Source organism: Cebidichthys violaceus, unplaced genomic scaffold (assembly GCF_023349555.1).
Source record: "Cebidichthys violaceus isolate CVI_PGR_0920_01 unplaced genomic scaffold, fCebVio1.0.p SCAF_15, whole genome shotgun sequence".
NCBI classification, from domain to species: domain Eukaryota; kingdom Metazoa; phylum Chordata; class Actinopteri; order Perciformes; family Stichaeidae; genus Cebidichthys; species Cebidichthys violaceus.
Genome location: NW_027176318.1, coordinates 11,670,373 through 11,694,424, shown reverse-complemented (window position 1 = coordinate 11,694,424; position 24,052 = coordinate 11,670,373). Strand labels below are relative to the sequence as shown.

The 24,052-nt window shown below is 45.5% G+C and overlaps 1 protein-coding gene across 3 annotated transcripts in view; it reads right to left on the bottom strand.

The window, feature by feature from the left end:
- Positions 1 to 21,620, bottom strand: part of arhgap29a (Rho GTPase activating protein 29a) — a 30,671-nt gene extending 9,051 nt beyond the window's left edge. Inside the window, exons 1-11 of one of the 3 annotated variants that reach the window (XM_068710072.1) lie at positions 21,370 to 21,620; positions 19,767 to 20,197; positions 7,415 to 7,558; positions 4,516 to 4,612; positions 3,711 to 3,783; positions 3,174 to 3,234; positions 2,750 to 2,896; positions 1,451 to 1,515; positions 1,244 to 1,354; positions 1,041 to 1,121; positions 702 to 884 (exon numbers count right to left, since the gene is read on the bottom strand). In XM_068710072.1, coding sequence (XP_068566173.1) covers positions 702 to 884; positions 1,041 to 1,121; positions 1,244 to 1,354; positions 1,451 to 1,515; positions 2,750 to 2,896; positions 3,174 to 3,234; positions 3,711 to 3,783; positions 4,516 to 4,612; positions 7,415 to 7,558; positions 19,767 to 20,097 — 1,293 coding nt within the window. In that variant the 5' untranslated portion in view covers positions 20,098 to 20,197; positions 21,370 to 21,620. The other 2 variants (XM_068710071.1, XM_068710073.1) reach the window with 2 other exon arrangements.
- Positions 21,621 to 24,052: the final 2,432 nt, after the last annotated feature.

Sequence of the window (24,052 nt, the reverse complement as noted above, 5' to 3'; positions counted from 1 at the left end):
ACAAAACGGAGACAAATCATTAAATTCTCAACTCTACGACCTCATTCATGTGATTTGACTTGAGCCAGTTTAGTTCCATCTGCTGTAAGTCACATGGTCCAAAGTGGATGAATCAAATAAACGACCAAAGATCTTGTGAATGAACTTCTATCTTTAGTGTCACAGGGGAACAGTTCCTTGGACCAGACAGATCCATTTCTCTACGCTCCAAACGGAAAACTGAGAGCTGATAATGAGGTCACAACCAATGCAGCAGCTTATATAAACTCTGACCTGGCCAGCAACAGTTTAATTGACATTAAGTACTAGAGTAGTGCGACGGGGATCGTCTCTGTGGCCTGAAGAGCCTGATTTGTGGCAATGGCATTAAATGTTGGAGCTTGGCCCAGAATCCTTGTTGTTCTGTCTCTCTGTGCTTTCAACGTCGAATAAGTTTCAACAAAGAACAGCAGAACATGAATGTGTGAGTAGTACTCGGGTTCCTATTTTGTGTGTTCAGGTTCTGTCAAGGAACCTGCCACATCACTATGCTTCTGAGAAAAAGGGGCTAATGCTACGTAGGTCTAATAAAATCATTAAAAACAACTTCAACAAACAAAAAGTTAATTCTTCAGAAACAACATGTTTAAAGAAGCTTATAAGATGAATTCAGGACATTAGAATCTACAACGGAGCACATCAGCAGGCCCACGGGGCTGTACCTTCTGCTGGGCCTCCTCCTCCAGCCTGCGCCTCTTCTCTAGCTGTTTGACCGCCGCTGCTCCTCCTCCTCCTCCGATCTGCTCCTCCTCAAGGCGGCTGGTGGACACCTTGGCCTTCTCATACTCCTCCTGCCGCTGGACCTGCAGCAGCCGGGCCTTCTTCAGAGCACTGTCTGCCTCGTTCTGGACACACACACACACACACACACACACACACACACACACACACACACACACACACACACACACATTTCAAGAGCCACCGTGGACCGAGTCAGGGAAACATGTAGATTCTGTGTGGCCCTCTACAGAATAAAGCCTTCACGGCAATCGACTCACCATTTTCTTCTGCCCTCTCTGCCACTGCTCCTTGACCTCTTTTCGTAGTTTGTCCAGCTCATTCTTTCTGGCCAGGAGAGGCTGGAAACAAAAACGCACAACCCCCCCCACACACCACACACACAGTCAGGCTCTCCTCTTGTTCCCATTATACAAGCCCAACAAGTGCCCGTTCAGAAACGCAGCTTCTGCTTCTGGATTACCTGCATGAATTTGTTGCTCTGGAGCACTGCTGCAGTGTGAAGTACCAGCTGGCTGTATTCAATGTCATTCTTGAAGGCAGCCGTGTAGAGCTCACGAAAAGGCATGAATTCCTTAAATGAGGAGGAGAAAGTCTAAATGTGAATCCATGACAGCTGGAAGGCGGCAGCAAAACTGTGATGTCACTGTCACCTGCATCATCAACTTACCTGTTGACTCGCGAGCGTCTTGGCAGATTCGGCCATTTTGGCGTAACTCTTTGCACACTCGATATCTGCAAACAGAGCACACGAGTTTAGTTGAATTACTACTGGCATACAAACGGTCGTTTATGTGTGTGCAGATAATGGCAGTGTGCTAAAGTTCCTTTATTGTATCAACTAGAGGAGCTTCCTTAAAAACGACAATCTGAAAATGATTTAAGCATTTGCAGATTAAAGCACACAAGGTCCTGGAGTCATGATAACGATCTGTATAATGAATCAGTATATAAACCATTAACCAACATCGATGTCTTTAAACAAACAGCAGGTCTGTTTGCCCGATAACAAATGTCCTGTACGGCTTGACTGAGGGCTTTGTGACACGGTGTTGACTGACGAAGTATTAGACTGAGAGCATTCATTAACCGCAGAGTTGAACAAAAGCCCTCACACTTCACTCTCAACCTTGAGCCTTGATAACTCTTTAAGTCCAGCTCAGGTGATCGAGAAACACTTCTCACATGTGTGGCTCTGGCTAGTTTAAAAAGGGACAGGTGGGGTTGTATGAGGTGTTCATCCATCGTCAGTGGATTGCCTACAGTGGATTGCGGTCGGAGTAGCAGCATATTAATATTTCGAGTATTTTCACCCCTTTACCTCGCGGACAGACGCTATATGTGCTCTATTCAAAGCCACCAGACAAAGGAGGAACACAAACAGTCACTTTACCTCACAGAACACGGGCGGCGCTGGTAGTTGATGCAGTTGTTTTTTGTTATTTCGTGACTTTAGTGAATCACCTACTGTAGGTAACACACAGATTATGGATAAGCTCACGCAACCCCGCCGCAAAAACATCTGAACCATCCCATTAAGACATTTTCAGCCGACCGTTTGGTGCCAGCAGCAACGACTAACTGAACAAATGAACCACAAACAGCTGCTTATTGTTCCTTACTGTTCCGTCACTTGGAGGTGTGAGCGTCACGGTGCAGAATGCTGTACGTACAGTCTAAAACTAGAAGGATGCTTTTATGTCTAAAACACATCTGTAACCATCATTAAAAGAATCTTTTTAATTAGTCCCACCGATGAGAAACCTCTCATTACTTTTACTGTAGTGTTTAAGATGTTGTGCATGAGCTACACATGAACACACCTCATGAAGATTCCCTGACTCGACTCCTCAGACTTCTATAATGACGCGCTAACGTTAAGTACGCGGTCCATGACGACAGCCGACTTGTGTGCGTCAGTGTGACGGCAGCTACTTCACCGTTGCCTCCACGCTGTGCCCCAACTCACCCATGCTGAGACGCTTCTCCACCCACGCCAGCAGCTCTTTGGTGTACTTGGACCAGGCCTTGGCGTAGAGCAGCGCCGACTCCACCCCGCCGTCCTGCCGCTGCAGCGTCCCGTCCACCTCCTCTGCCCGAACCGGCTGCGACGGCCCTGTGAAAAGCACCGCGACCCCCACCAAGGACGTTGTAACATCTGGACTTAAGCGTGACGGTCAGCGACCAGCGCTCATGCAACTATCACCGCTGCTGCATCCGTGTCAGCGAGTCACCCTGGGTGAGCGTGACAGGAGCTAATAGCATCTGAGGATAGGTAACGCTGACAGCACAATGACTGCTGGATGCATTAATACGTGATTGAGTTGAGAGTTAATTGTGCTCCTACCCAGTGCCAGAGGACAGAAGCTGTGTGTCATAGAGATCCGTCTTACCTGGCGGATCATCTTTCTCAGGGCCGGATCCTCCAGATTCCGCAGAGAGATTCTCAAAAGACTGAAAAGAAGACGGATAAAAACTAAAAATCAATCAACAGTGAGGAGGATTCATTTCCTACTCAAAGCACGACGCACTCTGCTAACATACTTTAAACAACTCATCAGAACAATGACCTCTCCTTAGAGAGGTCATGAAACCTACAACAGGAAAACAACAATTCATAGCGTCAATTCATCAATTCCAGCGAGACCATTTTGGAAACATGCGTCAGCCAGCGAGCGCTCACTTAACCCCTAAACTCTGAACTCTGCCGGGTCGTTCTTCATAGATTTCACATGACAGTTCAGGGGCAGTAGGCCACATCCTGGCGTTCGTGGGACAGTGAATGAACCGACAAACGTATGTTCAAGTGTGAAGCCAATATGAATATACTAGCATCAGCCTTTGAGCTGTGAAGCAGAGTTCTGGCAGGTGGTTCGGTTTGTTTGGGGGTGATGGACAGAACTACACAACATATATTGTACTTTTCTTACCCTGCTTCTCTTAGTTAGGGGGAGCCCCAACACCGATCCGTTCTCTACATCTCCCATAAGGAAGTCAGACACTCTGGAGGAAAACAGAGACACAAATCAAATGGATGAAATTGATTAAACGAAAAGATTTCCAGAAATCCGTTTATGTTTTAGTTTAAAGGTGGACTCCATTGATCTTTGATAAAGTAGGTGGACTCACATAAGAGAGGAAACGGCTGAGATATCCTGACTTTTAGTCTCTAGCACACACAAGATCCTACAGTTCCCATAATGCCATTCAATAGCATCTTTAGACCTTCCCTGCATCCTAAATAAAATAAGTTTGTAATGAAAGACTTTAAGCCCAATCCCAAATGACATGAGGTTATTCTTTTTACTTTGAAAAGTGCAATGTGTAAAGTCGCTGGAGTGCCACTTGTAACATGTAACATATTCATTAGTCTGGTATTTACACAGGAATAGTTTTCTATTTTTTTTAGTTTGTTTTTTTTGTTTTCTAATCTGTTCTGCTTTGTTGTTTGCATATTAAGGCTCAGTTTTATTGTTCTCTATATCTCTCTAGTTTATTGTGACTATTATGTGTTCAATATTTGTGCCGTTATGTAAACTGTTTTGCCCAGGATTACAATGAGCTATATGAATGTAAATGCAGCTAGATTAATGATGCAATCCCATAATTGAGAGGGAACACATACCTCTGGAACATTAACAATGAAAGCACCACTTGTCTGCAGTTTGATTGCATACGAAGCCCACAGAAGTGAAGCAAGCAACGGTAAATGCAATATTATGACACAATACTTACACATTGCCAAAGGTGAACGCCAATGTGTCAATAGCAGCGTAGATCTCTCCGAAAAGCTTCTGTTTGTTCTCCTCGTTCACCTCCTTAAAATTCACCCCTGTCGAGCAGTGAGTGAGTAGTGAGTGAGTAGGGTTACATACATTCAGAAGACGTCGTGCACTGGCACCACTGATGACGCATTCATCAACCTCTACATGACGTAGTACGGAGTCAATGCAAAATACTTTCTTCAGATCATGCTAAGATCTTCATATCTCCAATGTGCAGACATTTTAAAATTGAAAATCCCCCCAGAGACAACCAAAAACAACTTTGTACCTTAAACCAGAAAAGATAAGCAAGTGTGTGTATTGGGCTGTAATCGGGAGAGGCAGCAGCTTCCTGCTGTAAGTCTAAACACAGTGATGACTGAAGACAGAATGGGGGAAAAACACCAGAGTAAATACAGCTGTAATCAGTCTTCACAATAAACTTCCTGTCCTGACTGAGCAGAGAACATGAACAGGAGAGAGATGCTCAGAAAACGCGTCCCAACAGCAAGCAGTAAATCAGTGACGTCACGGAGCACTCCGCTGCCTCCATGACTTCCTCAGCCTTTCCTCTCCAACAGAACAATGGAGATTTCTAGAGTTCAAAAGACCCACAGAGCAGACATGTTGAATAGAAGACCAGCTGTCTTCGGTTAGCTTAGCTTACAATGTTGTGAATCTTGTCTTTGTAACAAGGAATCAGTTGAGAAACCTCAAGCTGGGACGAGTCCACCTCCAACTCATCTTGAATAGTTTCTCAAATATCTGAGGAAGACTGCTAAAGAGTGAAGACTTTAAGCGCTGATGCTGCAGAGTCCTCGTAAGTTGAAGAGCACCTGCCTACCAACGCCTATCAAACGCTAGGATGCTTCCTCGGTAGCCTAAACGCATCGACTCATGTTCTCTTGGAAACAGTTTTATACTGTGCTACAAATGACAAAACTACCCACCTCAAAACGTTCGTCAGCATTTCTCCCGTTTAACAGAAACACGACGCTTCGATCACAACAGTAACCAATGCTTCCAGCTGATTTAAACACGCCACCAGACAAGTTATTTTTCTTCACGGGATCCAAACGTTTGCTGTTCCTCTATCCATCAGAAGGAGCACTCGACAGAAATAAATCCAGTGTAAAGACTCTTCACTCAGAGGCACAGGAAGTGTTAAGATTATGTCAGGAGGGGGCAAAAAGGATCCAAAAAGGAGGTCCAGTGTCCATGGGTACGGTAGCCACCACCATTCACAGCACACTACTCTCTTGTGCCGTTACATCTCCTCTTCTGTCCAACCCCTACCCCCAACAGGACATCCTGAGGCTGGCTGGAATACAATGCTCAGGCCCCAACCAGTGGTCCAAACGTGGAAGTTACATCATCGGGGAAAAATGGTATTGTTTCAGTGGAACAGCACAACGCTCTCGAAAACGCTCGTCAGCTGCAAAGTCCTACGCGGAATTCAGGTCCAGGAGAAAATTCTCCTCCAACGCAGAATAACCTGAATGTGCAGCAACTTGGGCCTGGGACTGGATGTGAAGAGTCACAGGATGGAGGCCTCTTGTGTTGAGGTGCACCTTGGAATGTGATGAAGTAGAAATGCAAGACATACTCCACTCGAAAACAAATCGCAGGATTCTATTATACGTCAAATGAACTGGTTGTGATGTGATTTTAATGTTAGAGAAAAGCAAAACACAGCCTGCTGATCACATGACACTCCTCCATGAACAGTGACGTATCATTTTACATCAACACGTTGCGAAACATCCGCAGCTTTGAGATTCGGCTGTGAAAAGGTATCGGTGTGTACGTGTGGTGTCACCGTGTCCCGGTGTGAGGGTCAAGGTGCGAGCGGCTCGGCCACCTAGTGGCAGAAAAGACGTCACAGCACGCTTCACTGCACAGCATCATGACTTAAGAGAGTGGAAATGTTTGCTATTTACCATAAGCTCTTGTTCAATTGTAACACTAACACCTGTGTCCTTAAACCAGTCGCAATTAAATGTGACAAGTTTGAAAATTTTAACTCTACTTAATTCGATGTCAAAGAGCCGAAACCTAAAGCCTTTACAGAACGCCTATTAAGATGTCAATGATTGACGTTTGAATGGCACACAAATAGTCACGGCGCTGCAGGAAAAATGAGACTTGCATGCACACAATAATTGTTTATGGCACACATGCCTGCACACACCCATATGTGTGTGGACGGAATCCAAATATTTCAGCTAAGGTGAGCTTCAATCACACACGGAGCCTCTTCAGGCTTTGTTCACTTCAACGTGTCACCATTCCTCATTAAGTGAAAGCTCTTCAAAAAGCCTCCTCATGCCCTTCTTTGCAATGCAAATTGAGACGAGGTACACTCGGGGGATTCTTGTGTGGCGGCCAAGTTAAGAATTGACCTGCACGCCAGATCATAATCTCAGAGGATGAGACACTGAATAGGATTCCTCCCTGTCGCTCCCTCTGGACTGGCAGACAAAGCACAAAGGACACCCGCTTCTCCCTGCCTCCTGAGTGAGGCATCCTACTCCCAAATACTACTTTCTTACTCTCTGTGTGGGGTTTGAAATGCATGCTGCTGCATTCTGAGCACTCGAGTGACTTCTGAGGGGCTGCACTGCTTTGAAGCTATAGGAAAACTACTGAGAAACATTCCCTGGGAAGTTCTTTGGAAGACAGTGTGAGCGAGAGGACACGGTAACAGTGAATGTCCAGGAGAGAACACTGCCACGAGAGAGGGGGGGGGATTAGATAAGCAGAGACAGAAAACAGACCGAAGGAAGAGCGGAGGAGTGGCTGGTATGTTCTACAGGAAAGCTGTGAGTTATGTGTGTGTTTTTAAGGGAGATCTGGTGTTCATAGCTCACCTTTGACCGTGGCGATGACTGTTCCAGCCGTACTGAGGATGTCCACCGAGTTGAGGCTCTGGTGTTTGCCGATTATGGACTTCAGAACTCGCAGCAGCTCCCCGAGACGCTCGTGCGCCGCTTGATGGAGGCAGTCCTGGTGCTCTGGAAGGTTATAAAGACACTTTTAGTGTTAATGTATACGTCGCATTCATCTTGTAATAAGCACAGTGTGGCTGTCAATTAACCGTTTAACATGATGAATTGGTGAAGACAGTAAAAATATGGTCCGACAGTGTCCACTGAAACCTCACTGGCAGCTACTACATCATGATCCATTAGCCTGGTTAACCTTTGACCCATGAGATGATAAGAGAGCAGTGTCGCCCAGTGCTTCTCTGCTACACGTCACTGAGCCATTGGCCAGGTTTGTTATGCTATAGAACATGCGGCGTGAAAGGCCTTTCAATGTACTATCTCCTGCCATGAATTGTGTCGTCAGTCTGAAAAATGATGGGACTTAACAATGACTATAAAACCCGAGCAGACCGAACCGAGAACCCAGCCATTTAGAACTCTCCCTGCTTTACATGAACGGTGCAACCTCATTGGAAAAGAGGATTACTGCATGACATTCCAGCTTTGTTGGCTGAAAGAGTGACCGTGGCAGCCATGACAGATTGCTTTATGGTGGAGCTGCACAGACAAATGGTAGCGACGGCGTAGGGATTGCACACAACTCAGCAAACCTACACAAAGAGCTATAGCTGTGCTATCTGTCTGCAATTAGCAGTTGGTTAGTTAGTTAACCAAAGGAAACATCTCAGGTATGTGGTTGTGAGGAGTAGATGTGACTTTAGCAACAGTGAGTGAGTGAGTGAGTGAGTCACCTTCATTTACACAAAGGAACAACAAGCACTACGCTATCAGCTGACCTTGATAATGTGCTCTTGATACCATTGAAGAATCTTGATACCATTGAAGAATGAGGTCATGAATGAGGAAAGGAAAACGAGCACAGGAACTACGGTTCAGGTGTTTTAACTACTCACTAGAAACATATTGAGCACTGCAGGGTAGTGTCACAGCTAGCATGGCATCACACACACACACACACACACACACACACACACACACACACACACACACACACACACACACACACACACACAGGCAGTCAAAGCCACATTTTGTGCTGACGATCCCCCCTGGATTACCCCTTCATGGTAGGGGGATCAGAAAGACTTTAGCTGTCTCCCTTTTAGTCTTTTATTCATTAGCCCTCTTTTTTGGAGCGGGACAAATAGTGCCGCCAGTGGGGCTAATAATGCTGCGTCTGTGTGGCCGCCATGACAATGCTAGCCGAGTCCTGGCCCGGAAATCCAGCCAACTGACCAGCAACTGACCAGCAGGTGACAAGTTCAAATTTGACCAACAGGTCACAACAATAACCTAACAACCAGTGTGAAGCGCAGGAAATGTGCAGGTACAAAATCCCCCCCAACTGTCATCTAAATGCTGCAGAGCGCCACACTTATATACTTATATTTACGTGTTTCAACTTCCTTATAGCACTCTGGCAGGCAGCCTCTCTTCTCTCAATGAATGTGAATGATAATGGCCATACATGTTGCTGCTTTACTGACAACTTCAATGCATTCAGTCAGCACACCCTGCAAACCAACAATGGGCCACTTAACATACACCCAACGAGCTGGAGTGAGTGGGTGAGGTGCAATGACTCGGAGAAACAACACTGCAAGGTGGCTTCAATGTAACCACACACACACACACACACACACACACACACACACACACACACACACACACACACACACACACACACACACACACACCCCAATGATTACATAAGACAGGCACAGATCCCAGACTGTTCCACTACCACATGAACTACCCCATGCCAACATGCCCCATTGCCTCTAGCTTGCCAAAAGCTTCAGGACCTGGAGAGTCCTATCCTTCACCATAGCGACCATCTCCATCCATCTTCATCAGATGTCGTGCACGGCTCCTTCTAGTGCCAAGGACCTAGTGGTTTTTGATGATGAAAGCCTCTCGTCCTTTTGTTTCAGCTGCCCAACTCCCCACGAGGCAGGAAAAGGGCCAGCGTTGTGCTTCTGGCACAACCACACATCAAACTGAGACTCAAAACGTCGTCTATACAATCAATGCAAATGAGCGTACAGAGAAGGTCATTCTCCTCATTGGGCCCTCATGACTACGTACAGATTCAGACATTTTCCAATTACAATCTCGTGTAAAAGAGAAAGAATGTGCCAAGTGATTGTGTAGTGGTATGACATGTATTCAGCTCCCAAAACAAACCTTTTGAATGATGTACACTGGCTCAAATGAAACAAAGTCTTAAAATACTTAACAGGAAGTCTGCATTTACAGGAAACACACATTAAGCAGATTGTATTGTTGTTTAATGCAACATTTTAAAAACAAAAGACTCCACAGTATTATATTTAATATTAAACACATATTTCATATATACACTTCCTTTAACGTACTGTTTGTGCAGTGTTAATCCTTTACTGTAACAGAACCAGTCTTCCCACAGCCTCACACAGAGACCTGGACCCACAATAATTTGATGAGGGTCAAAGTTTACAATGAGCCGCTTCAACCCTTAAGCCCTTAATTGGTCCTGGTCAGTTTAGATCCCATTTATGGACATTATCCTTTCAATGACAAAAACACACAATGGCCTAAATCATCCCTACACAGGCTATACACCCCATTCATCGACCGAGTAACCGAATCCAGAGTCCTGGAGGCACCGAGCCTGGGCCAGCTAGAGGTTTATTAAGGACAAGCCTAAACCATGAATGCCCACGAGACAGAGGGTCTTCCTTTGCAAAGCTCCATGGGCTCCAGTCTTCAATGGCGGTTGTGTGGCCTATTGGACCATCCTAAATGAAGGCTAATTAGCAAGACATTATGGTTGCGTCCACCGGCCCAGCAGGACACAGGGTAATGTACAGAGACTGATGATTTAACCCTTCGACCGCCATTCTGCACGAGACACAAAGAAGAAGACTCGTTCCCACCGGGGAGGGGCGGTTAGCGGAGCGTCTGACTGATGTTTCAGCAGCGGTGTTGCCGGGAAACATAAAGTTTGGAAAGGAAAATTTGGTGGAAAAAGTTTCAATGTCAGAAGATGTTTCAATTGGCAAATATCAGCCATCTGAAAAATGGAAAACAAACAAACTGCTGGGAAGATCGCTCTGCGTTCCCCTGGGAAGACCACCGAGTTTTGCATGAGGACTTGTTTAAGTGCCGAAAACTCCCTATTGTCCCTGGGGCCAATAGCAAACAGTGGGCTGGTCGCCTCATGGGCCTGCCACATGAAGCATTTATGGAACAATAAATCACAACGGCAGCTTTTCACTTTTCACGGGAAAGAGGGATTGGAGTGTGTGTGTTTGTGTGTGTGCGTCTTTGTCCATGTGTGATGGTTAGTGGTCAGAGTGATAGGGGAGGAGTTTTGGTTGGTATCGAGGGGGGAGGGGGGGGGGGGGTATTTGGGGCTGTACGCTCCCTTGGGATTTGTCCCAAATTTACCCCTGCACCCCACATCCCTGCTGTAGTGGGGGTTATGAGAGAAGGAGCGAGTGAGAGACATTCCTGGGCATAATAAGCCCTGGTGAATGAAGGCTACAGAGGGATCAGACCTGATGAGAAGGAGGCCGCGGATCAGGAGCTGCTCTGGGGCTGCCAGTAAGACATTGCCAGGTTTTTACTTCATTAGCGTCATGGAAACCCAACATTCCAGCCTCTTGTTTGGGAGCGGGGACGGGAGTTGCGGGAGCGAGGGGTGGAGGGGGATCCATAATGAAAACACTGTCGGATCGCTCACCATCGAGATGACACCTCAATACCAAAACATTCTGATGCTCTTCTGGAGCAGAGACTCTGGAGCTACACATATACAAAGATAAGGCCATACACTCACGGTAGTTGATGTAGTCTATGCAGTATGTGGGGAGGCGATGTTGGAGCCATGAAACCTGGAGCCAGAGTACTATTCAGAGCTCCATATTCCTCACCGCTGAACGACAGGCCACTAAAGTGGTACATTGTAGATGGTATCTCACCCATGTAGAAGCCTTTAAGCAGGCCCAATAATAACCTGCATGGTTGCATGTAGTCTTTACACTGTTGTTTTGGTATTTAGGCAAGGACAACGTACATTAGACCCAAGCATTCAATGTGAAAAGGTTTGGAACACTCAGTGTAGAAACATCTTTTTGTTGATGTGCACCATGAGGAAGCGTCTCAGTTTGGAGACTTAGCATCACTGACTTGATTCTTTGAGGCACAGAACTTCAACTCGGGCCTGACACAATATGACTTGGCAACATTCCTCTCGCTCTGGCTCTAGCTATGCTCAGTCATGCATTGCAAATCATGGGAGCAATGTATTATCAATGCTTCACAACATTTGAGGGAACGGAGGGGTGCTTATTTTCACAAAGCAAGTGTGAAATCACTAAACATGTCACAACTGGGTCTGCGGAGGTCCGATCAAATGAAAGCGGTTCATGGCAGAGGGGGCTAAAGAGGATGTTGGACAGGCTAGCCATGACCAGTGTCAATCAAAACCTCTCAATGTGTCCTATTGAGTCAGACCACAGCTGGACATTCCAGCTGCTCACCCCTTAATATCCAAACAGAACTCTGTAGTGGCAGATGTTTCTAAGAAAGTGTGCATTCATCAGAAGCTGTGGTGTGGCTAGGTTTCAAGGGGCTCCTTCTTCAAAAGACAAGCAACCAAATGTTTCAATCAATCACTACGTGACTCAATAACCTCTGCTTTGTTCAAATGGATTCTTCTTCAATGGCACAGGGTGAAATGCCACATTCTTTCATATTACCCACTCACCAGCACCGCATCTTTAATAAGGCATTGATGTGCGTTGCTAAAAAACTCCTTATTGTTTCAGTCCAAATTTGACCTATTGTCCTGACTATAAGGGGGTCTCGCAAAATGGGTCCACTTAACCTTTGACACTTGGGCAGGGTCACTGCGATGGGTGGCCCACACATCCCTCCAACATGCTTCCTGTGGTCAGTGGCCCTGGTCCACCTCTGTCGACAGACCACCGGCAGTCCACTCGACGGATTAGCAGATTACATGCAGCTGGTAAAAGGCAGCAGAACTTTGCCTTCCCAGACTGCTATGCTCATGCCGAAGCGTTCCCTGTTGTTTCACCTTTGAAGCTCTTTTTCCCATGACTGCATGCACAAAGAGCTGGTGTTTAAAAAAAGAGCCCCAGGCTAGACACACAGCACCTTCCACCTAGGTGGGGGGCTTTTATGTTCCCACTCTGCAGGCCACTGCCTTTGTGAGGCTTGTTAGCCGTTAGCTCAGAGGACCCAAAGTAAGTGAAAAATTATGCATAATGGAGGCTGAAGTTAGGAAAAGCCATGACGTCAAGTTTGACTACGAGAGAGGAAGATATAACGACACATCGCAAAAATCAGTAAGAAAGATCCAATAAAGAATTGACAATCATCCTTAAATCCAAAATGTTCCAAGATCTCCGTTTAGTCAACAGACACGTTACCCTCGGATATTTCTCTCTTTAGTTGTTCGCATATAAATGAGATGCCCAGTGCAGAGTGAATCATTTGTTTTCCCCCCTCTTTCATTTCTCTTTGGAACTGTCTGTCACAGTGAGGAAAGACAGGCAGCCTCTCTCTCTGGATACCCCCCCCCCACATCACCACATCACCACCTACACCACCGCCACCACCGCCGCCGCGCCTACTGTTGATGCAAAGCTCTGAAGGTTGGCATTCCAACTATGCTTTCTTTAAGAGAAACTGCAAATCCCCCCACCGCGCAAACCTCGAGCCGCCAGCCAAACTGGTCAGGCATTAGGCTGAAGAGACTACAGTTGCTCCCCAAGATGTGCAATGCAGGCAAAGGAACATCAGCAGGCCAGAGAGGTGGGAGGAAAGCTGTCCACCAAGTACAAAGATGGGCCCCTTTAGTATACCTGTCAAGAGGCAGAAGTGGGAGGTGAGGGGGCTGAGGTTGGGAGGGACAAACATTGAGAACAAGAGGACACTGTTTAGCTTTACTTGCGTCCTAATCCTGAGAGAACTGGCTTTGTGTGATTGAAAGCTTGCACTAGAAACACTTCCTCTCATAACTGTCACGGCTTTCATTTGGAAATATGTTTATAAGAAGGGAATTGGGACAGCATTTTAAGAATAGGTTCAGTTGGAAGATAAAGAAGAATATGAAGAATTCAAGAACTAGTGCACATGGCACTGTTTTGTTTCTTACCATGGTTACAATTAACAGCTTCAGACTGGCCTTACATGGGAGTGAAGGTATTCAGGGCTGATCGACGCCTGCTAGTCCTGTGAAAGGGACTAAACATCTAAAGCCATGTGGCCTCCTGCGTATGTGAGCCCTTCCTCCATTCATTGCCAGTTATGAAATATGCGGACTGAGAAGCTCCCACATTCTGTCCTTACAATTGGTTAGATGAAAAGACACGGTTTGTTCCAGGAAGCCATAATCAGTCCGGAGAAGCAGCTTCAGGAGAGTGACAAGGGCATTGCTGCGTGTGTTTCGTACGCTTTGGCAAGTTCAATCACACCCCAATAGGTCCACTTTCCTCGCTTGCCCTTTCTACGCCCCAATGGGGCCTAATCTGAGCCTCACAGGATAGGACAGACTGCAATTGGTCCTGGCTCTGCTTCACGCTCAGTCTGCCTACCTCCACATCAAACGGGGGACTCTGTTCCTTTCACTGAGCACAGCCACTGGGTTCCTAAACATCCAGAATGTTGTGGACAAAGACAGCGGTTGGCTATCCTCCTCTCCTCCCCATCAGCTCCACTGGTCTTTAACGAGTGATGAGCCGTGCACAGCGTGGGGCTGCCCCGCGCACATGCAAAAGCATGCCCTAAGGTTGGCTGCGGTGAAAAACAAGGCCAATTATGCTCAGAATAGCCCCTCGCCGCACAGCACATTACAAACTATTTACCAAAAATCTCACTCCAACGCCAGTGAATATGGAGGCTGGGACGTCTGTGTCATGACCAGAGTAAACACAGTCAGGCTAGTGTCTGTGTCCTTTGGCCGTGTGGTTTTCCACATGACATGAGCACGATAAACCCCACCACGTACCTCGCCGAAAAAAGCAACGGTCAACTACGCCAGCTAACCAGTTTACTATGGCTGATGACGCTTCTGCACAAATTGTCCCTTTGGTGAGCTGACTCACCAAAGACAGTTACAGTGACTAGACAGTGAACATGGATATGCTCTTACATTACAAAACACATAAACTCAAGGAGATCAGGGCAGCCCATGGTTTTGCTTCTTGATGGAGGGATTTGTGATCTACATCACGTTTGCTGATCTAAGAACGGGTCAGGCTTATTTCAAGTGCAATGCATGTTTAGAGTCCTCTACTTTATACACAGAAAGATGCATCTCCTACAAAAACCTAATCTAATACAGCCAGTTAGCAGAACAAGAGTCAGAGTAGCAGTTTGTCAAAGATTCAACAACAGAAAAGAAAAGATTTGATGACAAATGAGTTATCAAAAGTCACAAAAATTGTCAAAAGTAAATTAAGGACATTTTGCAGTGGATGTTTCTAAATCAAAAGAATGCATCATTTGCTTTATTTGTTTAATAAAGGCTGCCTAGTCTAATCCTAGAGGACTTTAAACCAACGCAGGGATAGCGGCTGCACATTCAAGAGCCATTTAATCTTATTCAGATCTTTGTTTCAAAGCCTTAATCCAAGGCGGACGCGGGGAGGTCTTCTGATCACACAACCAAATGGCTGTTGGTTAATCTGCCATCCCCAACACTGAGAGCGCTTCCATACTCAACATCCCCGTTACTTCACAGACGCTTCAGCGCTGGCTTTCTAAAGTACAGCCCCTCATCAGAGCCCCCAGTCCTTGGCTTCTCATTCGCAGTGTGGGAATCCTGAAGCTTTATCTTAGTGTGGGGCAGACATCGACAGCCTCCTGGAACAAAGCTGTCCCGGCTAAAAACAGTGGCCATAACCGTAAATCTCCCCCGAGGGAAGGAAGGAGAGAAACACACAGAGAGGGAGCTCACTTGGGTTACAACTTGAAAACAACGTGCAAATCTCAGAGTGCAGTCGGGCAATTAAACTTGACATGTCAACATGGTTTTGCCACCTGTATGCAGCGTGACAAGAAGATTTTCAGCTAGTTTATGATTCCGTGGTTTCTTCCCTCAGTCAGAGGGGATTACATGGAGCTGCCATATGTCCATATGTCACGACACTCTGCACTTTAATCCCAGGCAGCAGCAATCCAAAGATCTACTCCTAGCAATGCAACTAATGTTAAGACAATAGCCGCGCTTTTAAACAGAGATCAGCCCAAAACAATTAAGGTAATGTAATAAATCCTGTTAGGCAGCTTAGTTGGCTAGATAAGTGTACAGAGTATGATTAAATCAAGACTTCCAAAAAAAAAAAACCCAATGTAACTTGATCTTCAAGAGAAGACTTTAAAGGAAGGAAGGCTGGTTGTCTTGTGCTTGAGGTAATTTACAGAGGCTTTAAATGCGGGCGCAGTAAAAGAACCATAAAAGGAACTTTGTGGAGGAAAGAAGAAGCTTGCAGTGCTTTACAGAGGATCCCAGACCCAGTGGGACAGACTGTCTAAACACAGCACAGCTACAGCCATTAAGAAGGCCTGGGACGGTCAGTGAAAAGCCCAAGCAGGGCTAATTTTAGGCTGGTATTTCACAAGGGGTGATTTAGGATACAAATCGCTAAAATAGCATTTAGGCATTCTCTCAGAGGACCCAGACCAGAATCACTTTCCCACAAAGCTTTAGCATCTCTGCACAACACTCAACAGGCTTCCAAAGAGAGGAAAAGCGCTCGTTTCCCACCGCACATTTCAACAATGAAGCCAAACATGCAACTAAAGTTTAACATCAATGCAGCCATTGTTCCCGTTTCTTTACTGCCAATGATGTGAAGACTAAGAAGACAGAAAACATGTCTGGCTCTCTGACATCAGACTGCAGCTCATGCGAGTGCTCAGGTGCATTACAGTGAAGAACATTACACGACACCTGCGGACCGTTCTAGCAGAAACCTGTTAATCATTAGAACCCAGATTCCTGCATTCACAAAGACGTACTGATCTACTTGGGGACACGTATGAGTCAGTGCGCTGTGACTCACACAGCTGATACAAGTACGAGTCACATATTAACGCTGACAAAAAGTGTGAGTAATGATGATGGAGCTCCCATGCTTACTCCACAGCCATGCTGGGAAGGAGGCCTGGTGGGATTGCACAGCATTGAGACGAGGGAGGTAGACGGTGCCGTGAGGTGAAACTGTGGCTGAGAATATGCAAATTTCACTTAAGATGTCCCGGGAAGATGCAGATCACAGAGGAGACAATGTATCCAAACGCAATCCACGTAAGAGAAAAACAACAGAGAGGACAAACAGGAACAGCATGAAGCTGACAGGAATGTCACACATCGGACCTGTTACAACTCGATATCAATATCCTGTCGTCATGAAGTGAGACACCCTGTCCACCTGTATTGATGCGTGTTCATTCCTAAGCAGCTGACGCACACACAGTCAGCCATCGCTATGTTCGGCAGGGTGATGACACACCTGTCCCAGTCAAACCAACACAACAGCACAACCTCGGTCCTAAAATAGACCATGTTGAACGGGGACACGCTGGGGCCAGATGTTTCTGTTATCTGTGATGGAGGCGCTTCAGAGGACTCATCCACACAGGGACCAGGTCCACGGCTCGCCTGGTCCCCAAACGTCCGCTGTGACCCCAGTTAAGACCAATCTTAATAATAATAAAAATAATAATAATAATATATATAAATAATAATCCCTCCACATGAGGTCACAATGTCAAGAACACAAATATCTGGGAAACATCGACAGCGCATAAACAATGTGCAGTCATGCGTCATTGCCTCAAACCACAAATGAGCAGCAACGCTGCTATAATTGCCATTTAAGGTTGATGCATTGCTGCCCCCCCCCCCCCCCCTCACACAGGGAGGAATCCCACAGGCCACAGCTATTCTCGACTTGGGAAAGAATCATTTCTGCAAGAGCTGCCGGTTAGCAGCAGCATGCCAGTGTGCAGAAGCCTGGGACAATGGGAGCGTGACTCACACCGCTGCGAGAATCCAAGCTGAATATTGAGCTCGACCATCGGCCCCGCGTTGTAAAACAGGGCCCGGTGAGCGGCCGGGGTAATGAGAGGTTTGAGCTATTGTGAAGCGCTGCAGAGACAATACGCTCATAAATTAGAGGATTTAAATCACATCTAATCACAGCACAAGCCAGTGACTCCCAACAATCTGCTAGCAGGCTCCGCTGAAGAGAGGTTCTCCCTCAACAGACACTTTGAAGACGCTCATCGACGACAAGCACGGACCTCCTCGATCCGGACCACAGAAGATGAGATCCACAGATCTCCACACGAGGTCTGCATGGGATCAAGGGAGTCCCAGTGTCAACATCAGAGGCTTCTCAAACATCCTGTGCCGTTTTGAGATTCCTTGGAGACACAACGGTCTCTTTGCTGCTTTCCTCTGTTTTCTACAACGTAATCAGCCCGTTTCCCCAAATCTGCCCTTTCCTGTATTTAGCCAAAATTAGCCCGCTAATGGAAACACTCTCACAATCATGCGTCGGCATCTCAGCCACCGCATTTGCATAATTGAGCGAACAACATAATTGTGTGCAGCGGACAGTCGCTGAACTCTTTGTCCCGAGTTAATTCTCTTTTAGCCCATTTAAGGTGTGATGTTCTGAAGCTGTTATTTGAAGAGAGATTATAAAACCGGTTTCTTAGTAACGAGCAGAGGGCAAAGTGTTGAGTATGACAGCTATGCAGCCGTGGCACATAACAACAACCTGTGTGTGTCCATGCTGGTGTCGATCACTTTGAACAGAGCAAAAGAACAACTGTATCTGAGGTTCTTCAACGCTCGACTGAGTCTGGAGCCGGGGAAGCGTCTTGCTTGGATCAAGCCTGCTTCTGTCCCCGTAGAGCTGCAGACGTGGATCTCTTGCACATGATGACTTGCCGCTTTGATCCCCGGCGTGCCGACGGGTCACTGAAAAGTCTCTGGAGCTTAAAGAGAAAAAGAAAGTGCTATTCTCTGCAACGCCGACGAGTCCAGCCGGGTCAAGCACCTTTACTGACCTCTCCAGGCTAAAAACAAAAGCCCGGGACTCCTCCTACTTTCAGGGTTAGGGAGTCATGGCGCGGTGGTAATGGGGGGGGATAAAAAGGTACCACCAGCACCACCGCATGCATCTTCACCCACTCCTATTTAGACGTGCCTTACCAGGTCTGGGGATTAACAGATCTGGGTCTGATCCAAAAGCCAAACGCTGAACATGTAAATTCAGGAATGTGATACTCACCCACACAAACACAAGTGAGTCTCTAAGCTCCACTACGGTTTGGAAACGATTTCATCACCGATGACGAGAAGCCTGTTAGTCAGAGCCTTACAGGGTTCATCCTGTAGAAAGAGCTTCAGGAGTTAAATGTTCCTGCTGCTGTTTAATGAGGCTTCTGTGTAGCTCTGAACATGTCAAAGAGAATGTTATACACACACATACACAGTGTAAACCTCATCACGTCACATTAACACGTCTTCTCAGGGGCATTTACTGCCGACGTTGACCGGAAAAAGCTCACCAGAATATTGAGAATTCTGACTGCGCAGAGATTTATCAGCTTTTAGAGAGACTTGGTAAACGTTGGGAATGTTTCACGGTGAGGGACAGAAACACGGAGGGACAAAACCAAACTGACAGGGAGATAAGACCGGTGACTGACCGCTCAGCCAAGGACGCAGCGGGACGGAGCTGGCAGAGACCTGAGCCTGAGTACACAATATATATATATATATATATATATATATATATATATATATATATATATATATATATATATATAGCTGTGCCCCGCTACAGATCCCTGCTGCCTGTGCTGACAGTACAACCCCGTTCAGATAGTGAGAGACTACACATCTTATTCATGAGTCAGAAATAATAACTACAGAGCAGAGAGGGCAGGGTTTAACCACACTGGTGTGTTCATATCATCACAAGCAACAGAGAAACAAGAACTCAGGATGTTTCAGGTGTAATTATCCAACAGCAGCGGTGAGTGTTAGATAAGTTAGGTAAGTGAGTTCTTGGTTAGAAGAGCACGTTGCGTTGGCCTCTTTTGATCATCAGCAGGAAGAGTAAATAAGCAGAACATGACATGAAGCGGTGCGGGTTACTGCAGCGTTCACTCCTTTACGTACCTTTGGAGTTGAACACCTCTTTGAGTTGTAGAAGCACGTCAGCGAACTTGCGCACATCGCTGACCAGCTGCATGATGTAGATCGGGTCCGAGGCGGCGACATCTGGGCTGTCCGAGCTCCCCGAGCCGCCCTTGGAGGCCCGGCCCGGCCCCCGGGGGCCCGCGCCGGCGGGGCCTGCAGAACCCAAGCTGGAGTTGGAGAGTTGGGAGATGCCTAGAGAGAGTTTGGTTCCACCACCACCACCGCCGCCGCCGCCATCACCGCCGCTGTTGCTGCTGCTGCCGCCTCCCGATCCTCCACCAGAACTCTGGCGCAGCATGGCAGCCAGCATGTCTTGTTGGTCCAGGGGCCCTTAGGCCTGGAGACCGTTATCCTGCAGTTCAGCTCCCGTTCTCAGACCCAGCGCTGCACCACCACAGGGACGAAGGCGTCTGCCAAAGAGAGAGAAGACCATTACTGACCGCAGCGGGCGTGACGCGGCTCCAGATGTGTTTCTAGCAGGACAGACTAGACGAGCACAGCTGGACTGCTGTAACCCGCTTCACTGTTAACAGCAGACCCTCACCAGAGCTGCTGTCTGCTGGACAGTTCAGTCAAGTAGTTGTTGTTCTGCTTAACAGCTATCTTAATACAATGACACCAATTACAATGTGACAGAACCAGTCTTTAACTGTGAGTAACCCACATCAACACCGGGCCTGTGTGGCTTATAATACATCAAATATTCAATTAGGACATGAAGCATTCATCTAAAGTCTGTGAACGTGTTTATGTAACTGATGAGAACAATAATTACATTATAATTAAAATACAAGCCAAACTCAAAATCAATGTTTCTATAGAGCTCGATGAATAAACAGAAGATGAAATGACTTCAATACATTCTCTCCTCTACACTACTGAGTCTCACGTTAAATAACCAACACCACACTGCTGTTAATATGAATATAGAATGATTTATTCATTGTTGTTGAATACAGAGACATTAAAACCTGCAGGTCAGGAAGGTCCGATCAACGCATTCTACCAAGCAAGTCATGAAATATATACATTTATTATAATAAATGTTTATTATAATATATATACACATTTATTATAATACACATAATTATTATAATGTATATATATACATTTATTATAATAAATATAATTATTATAATATATATATACACATTTATTATATTATGTACAATCATTATAATAAATATTATAATATATATACACATTTATTGTAATACATACATTCATTATAATAAATATAATTATTATAATATATATACATTTATTATAATAAATATTCTGCCACCAGTCTGACTGGAGCTCGGTGAACTGGAGCTCGGTGAACGTGACCGTCTGTGCTTCACGTAGCTCGGACTGGAGGACAACGTAACGTCGCTATCTATACATATAGAGCATCTGTGTGCCGGTGAAAAGTTCCGTTAGGCTACTAAACGTGGACGGAGTTGTGGTGAAAAAGTAACGTAACGTAACTAACTCACACAGACTAACGTTAGAGGAACGTCTCCTCTGTCCTCAACGTGTGCTCGTCAACAGCTGTTTGTTCTGTAGCAACACAAACAAATGATCAGACACAATTACACACCTGCAGCCGGATCCTGAAACATTTCAGCTCAAATAAGTCTTGGTCCTTAAAAGTCCTTCAATGTGTCTGCCGGCCGGTCTCGAAAAAGACTAATTTATTCCACAACCTCCGCGCTGCCGTCCCGAACCTCTCTGTCCTGCTGCCTCCACCGGGTTCAATTGCCTCCTCTCTGCGTGTGATGTAGGCGGTAACTCTGACTCTGTGTGTGTGTGTGTGTGTGTGTGTGTGTGTGTGTGTGTGTGTGTGTGTGTGTGTGTTGGAGAGATTTTCGTGCGACGTCCTCTCTGAACAACAGGTGTCTGGATTTTTTAAGTGTCATCCAACAGCATTACAGCGTTGAACATCCGGTTAGGCCTTTCAAAATAAACTTACAGCAACAACGCTGCATGCCAATGTGTCGATGTCAGAGACTCTATTCGACAAACCTGAAATGTGAGAACGATTAAATATCGGTACCTCACTGAAAGAGAGCAGACTCGATAACATACAATAATATGCATTTAGTAGCCGGATCAGCATTTACTTTACAGCGCAGAGATAGAGATGCTTGCACTACTGCTACAGAGGCTGCAGGCTGCTGATTGCCTTGGTTGTGAATCCCTGCAATTTATATAGAGGACTGCTTGAATAGCAAGTCTGTGCTGCAGCCGCAGTCTGCACCGCTCTGCCGCCTGTACTGCGTTTGTTTGGAGCGGAAGCGCAGGACACGTTAGATATGAGGACAAGACTCACAACTCTCTGTCCTTTCTAAATAATACAAAGGAATGACATGTGTCATTGTGTGGCTTTTTATTTGTATATCTTCCTTTATTAGTTATTTAGTCGTTCAGTCTTTTATTCAGTTGCACTGAAAATGAATCTGGAGGTTTTAAGTAACGCAGTGCTCATCACTGACTCTGTACTCGTCATGATTGTGAAATGATGAGTGTCTAGTGCCCTCCAGCGGCCAAAGTGTAAAGCTGCAGTAAAATAAATTCGTCAAGCTAGCGTCAACGCTGACAGGATTACGTAATAGTACTTCTGGTGAATATTTTCAAAACATAGTTGTCAAACTGAATCAATCAGAAATGAACTAACAAATTATGATAAAACGACAACGTTAACTGCTTCTTGACAGTAGTCACAGTTAGATAATACAATTACACATTCTTCAGTGTAAATTATATAGATATTGATACCGGTTATGCTATCATTACTTATTTATATTCTTTAGAAGTATCCATTAGTGTTGATAGTGCAGATACCACCGCTACATGTTACAAAACTGTGTATTATCAGACAAAATAAAGAAATATAATAATTAAAATTAGTGCAATAAGCAGCCCTGAAAGGATTGCCCCTGCCTTTTAGGGTTACAGTGAGTACATATAATACCACACTAATAATAAATACAATAACAAACAACGCTGAAGTTGTACACTATGACCACTGGGGGGGCAGTGTACACTAATGACCACGTTAATAAGCTTTGATTCTCAGCCGTCAACAATACACAGATGTATGGTAACAGACGATTTCCGGGGTACATTTCAAAGTAAAACTGTAGTTGTGGTCAATAAGTTGCTGTACTGCGACGATGGGCTTTTAGTTCACCGCAGGAAAGATGCCGTCTTCCTAAAACTAGTCTGTCAGTGACGTGCGGTAAGGTTCGTGGCTGGTGAGGCACTGACATAAGTCAGATTTATAAATATATGAACCCAGTAGAGTAGCTTCAATCACCATTCAACTGGCAGCCTGCACACACACACACACACACACACACACACACACACACACACACACACACACACACACACACACACACGTAAGGTACATATTTGATTCCGTTTCAGAAGCGGAGCCCGCGAAAATCGTGAGATTCCTCGATAATCTGTGTAACAACCACGGATGAATAAAGAGAAGAACAAACACATAAAAGGTTACTTTACCTGTCCGACGTTGACTTGCTGTTGATTTGTTCATATTTCACTGGTTTTGACACATTTTTAAGCTTGGATATTGAATCTTATAATTCTGTGGTCAAAGCAAAATATAAGAAGAAGAAGAGAAGTGTAGAAGAAGAGAAATGTAGAAGAAGAGCAACAACAGAACAAGCATCAACCCGACCCGTGGGCTCTCGCTCGCCGCCTTCAGTGAAGCAGAGGTAGTGTTTGCCTCTCTGTGTTTTTTCACTGCAGTTTAATGTCAGATCAGCAACACTAAACATGTTCTACACACACGTGAAATACATTACCTATTCTATGTAAAGAAAGGACATCTAATAAAAGAGTCTACAGATATTACAGTGGTGACAAACAATGAGAAAGAAAAAGACACGTTAGTGAGGATTCACAGTCTGAGGTGAGGAACAGCTCGTCACTGCCTCACCTCACTGTCTCCTCTGTTTGAACAGGACATGAGATAATTCAGAGATTCTGATTATAACAATGATTGAAATGATTGGAATCATACAGGAATTACATTTATAGTACAGATCAGTAGATACATATTAATATTAATATTTATTTTATCATTATTTGTTTTTTACTTTTCATGATGTCAGGTGAGGCAGAGCCGCACGTCCCTGGTCTGTCGGTGTAGTAGTTTAGTCGCAAATTAATTTCTAAATTGGTGTTAAGTGAGCAGAGGCACCACTGAGTAGTTTTTAAAGCACATGTATTTATGTTACATAGAAAGAAGAAGC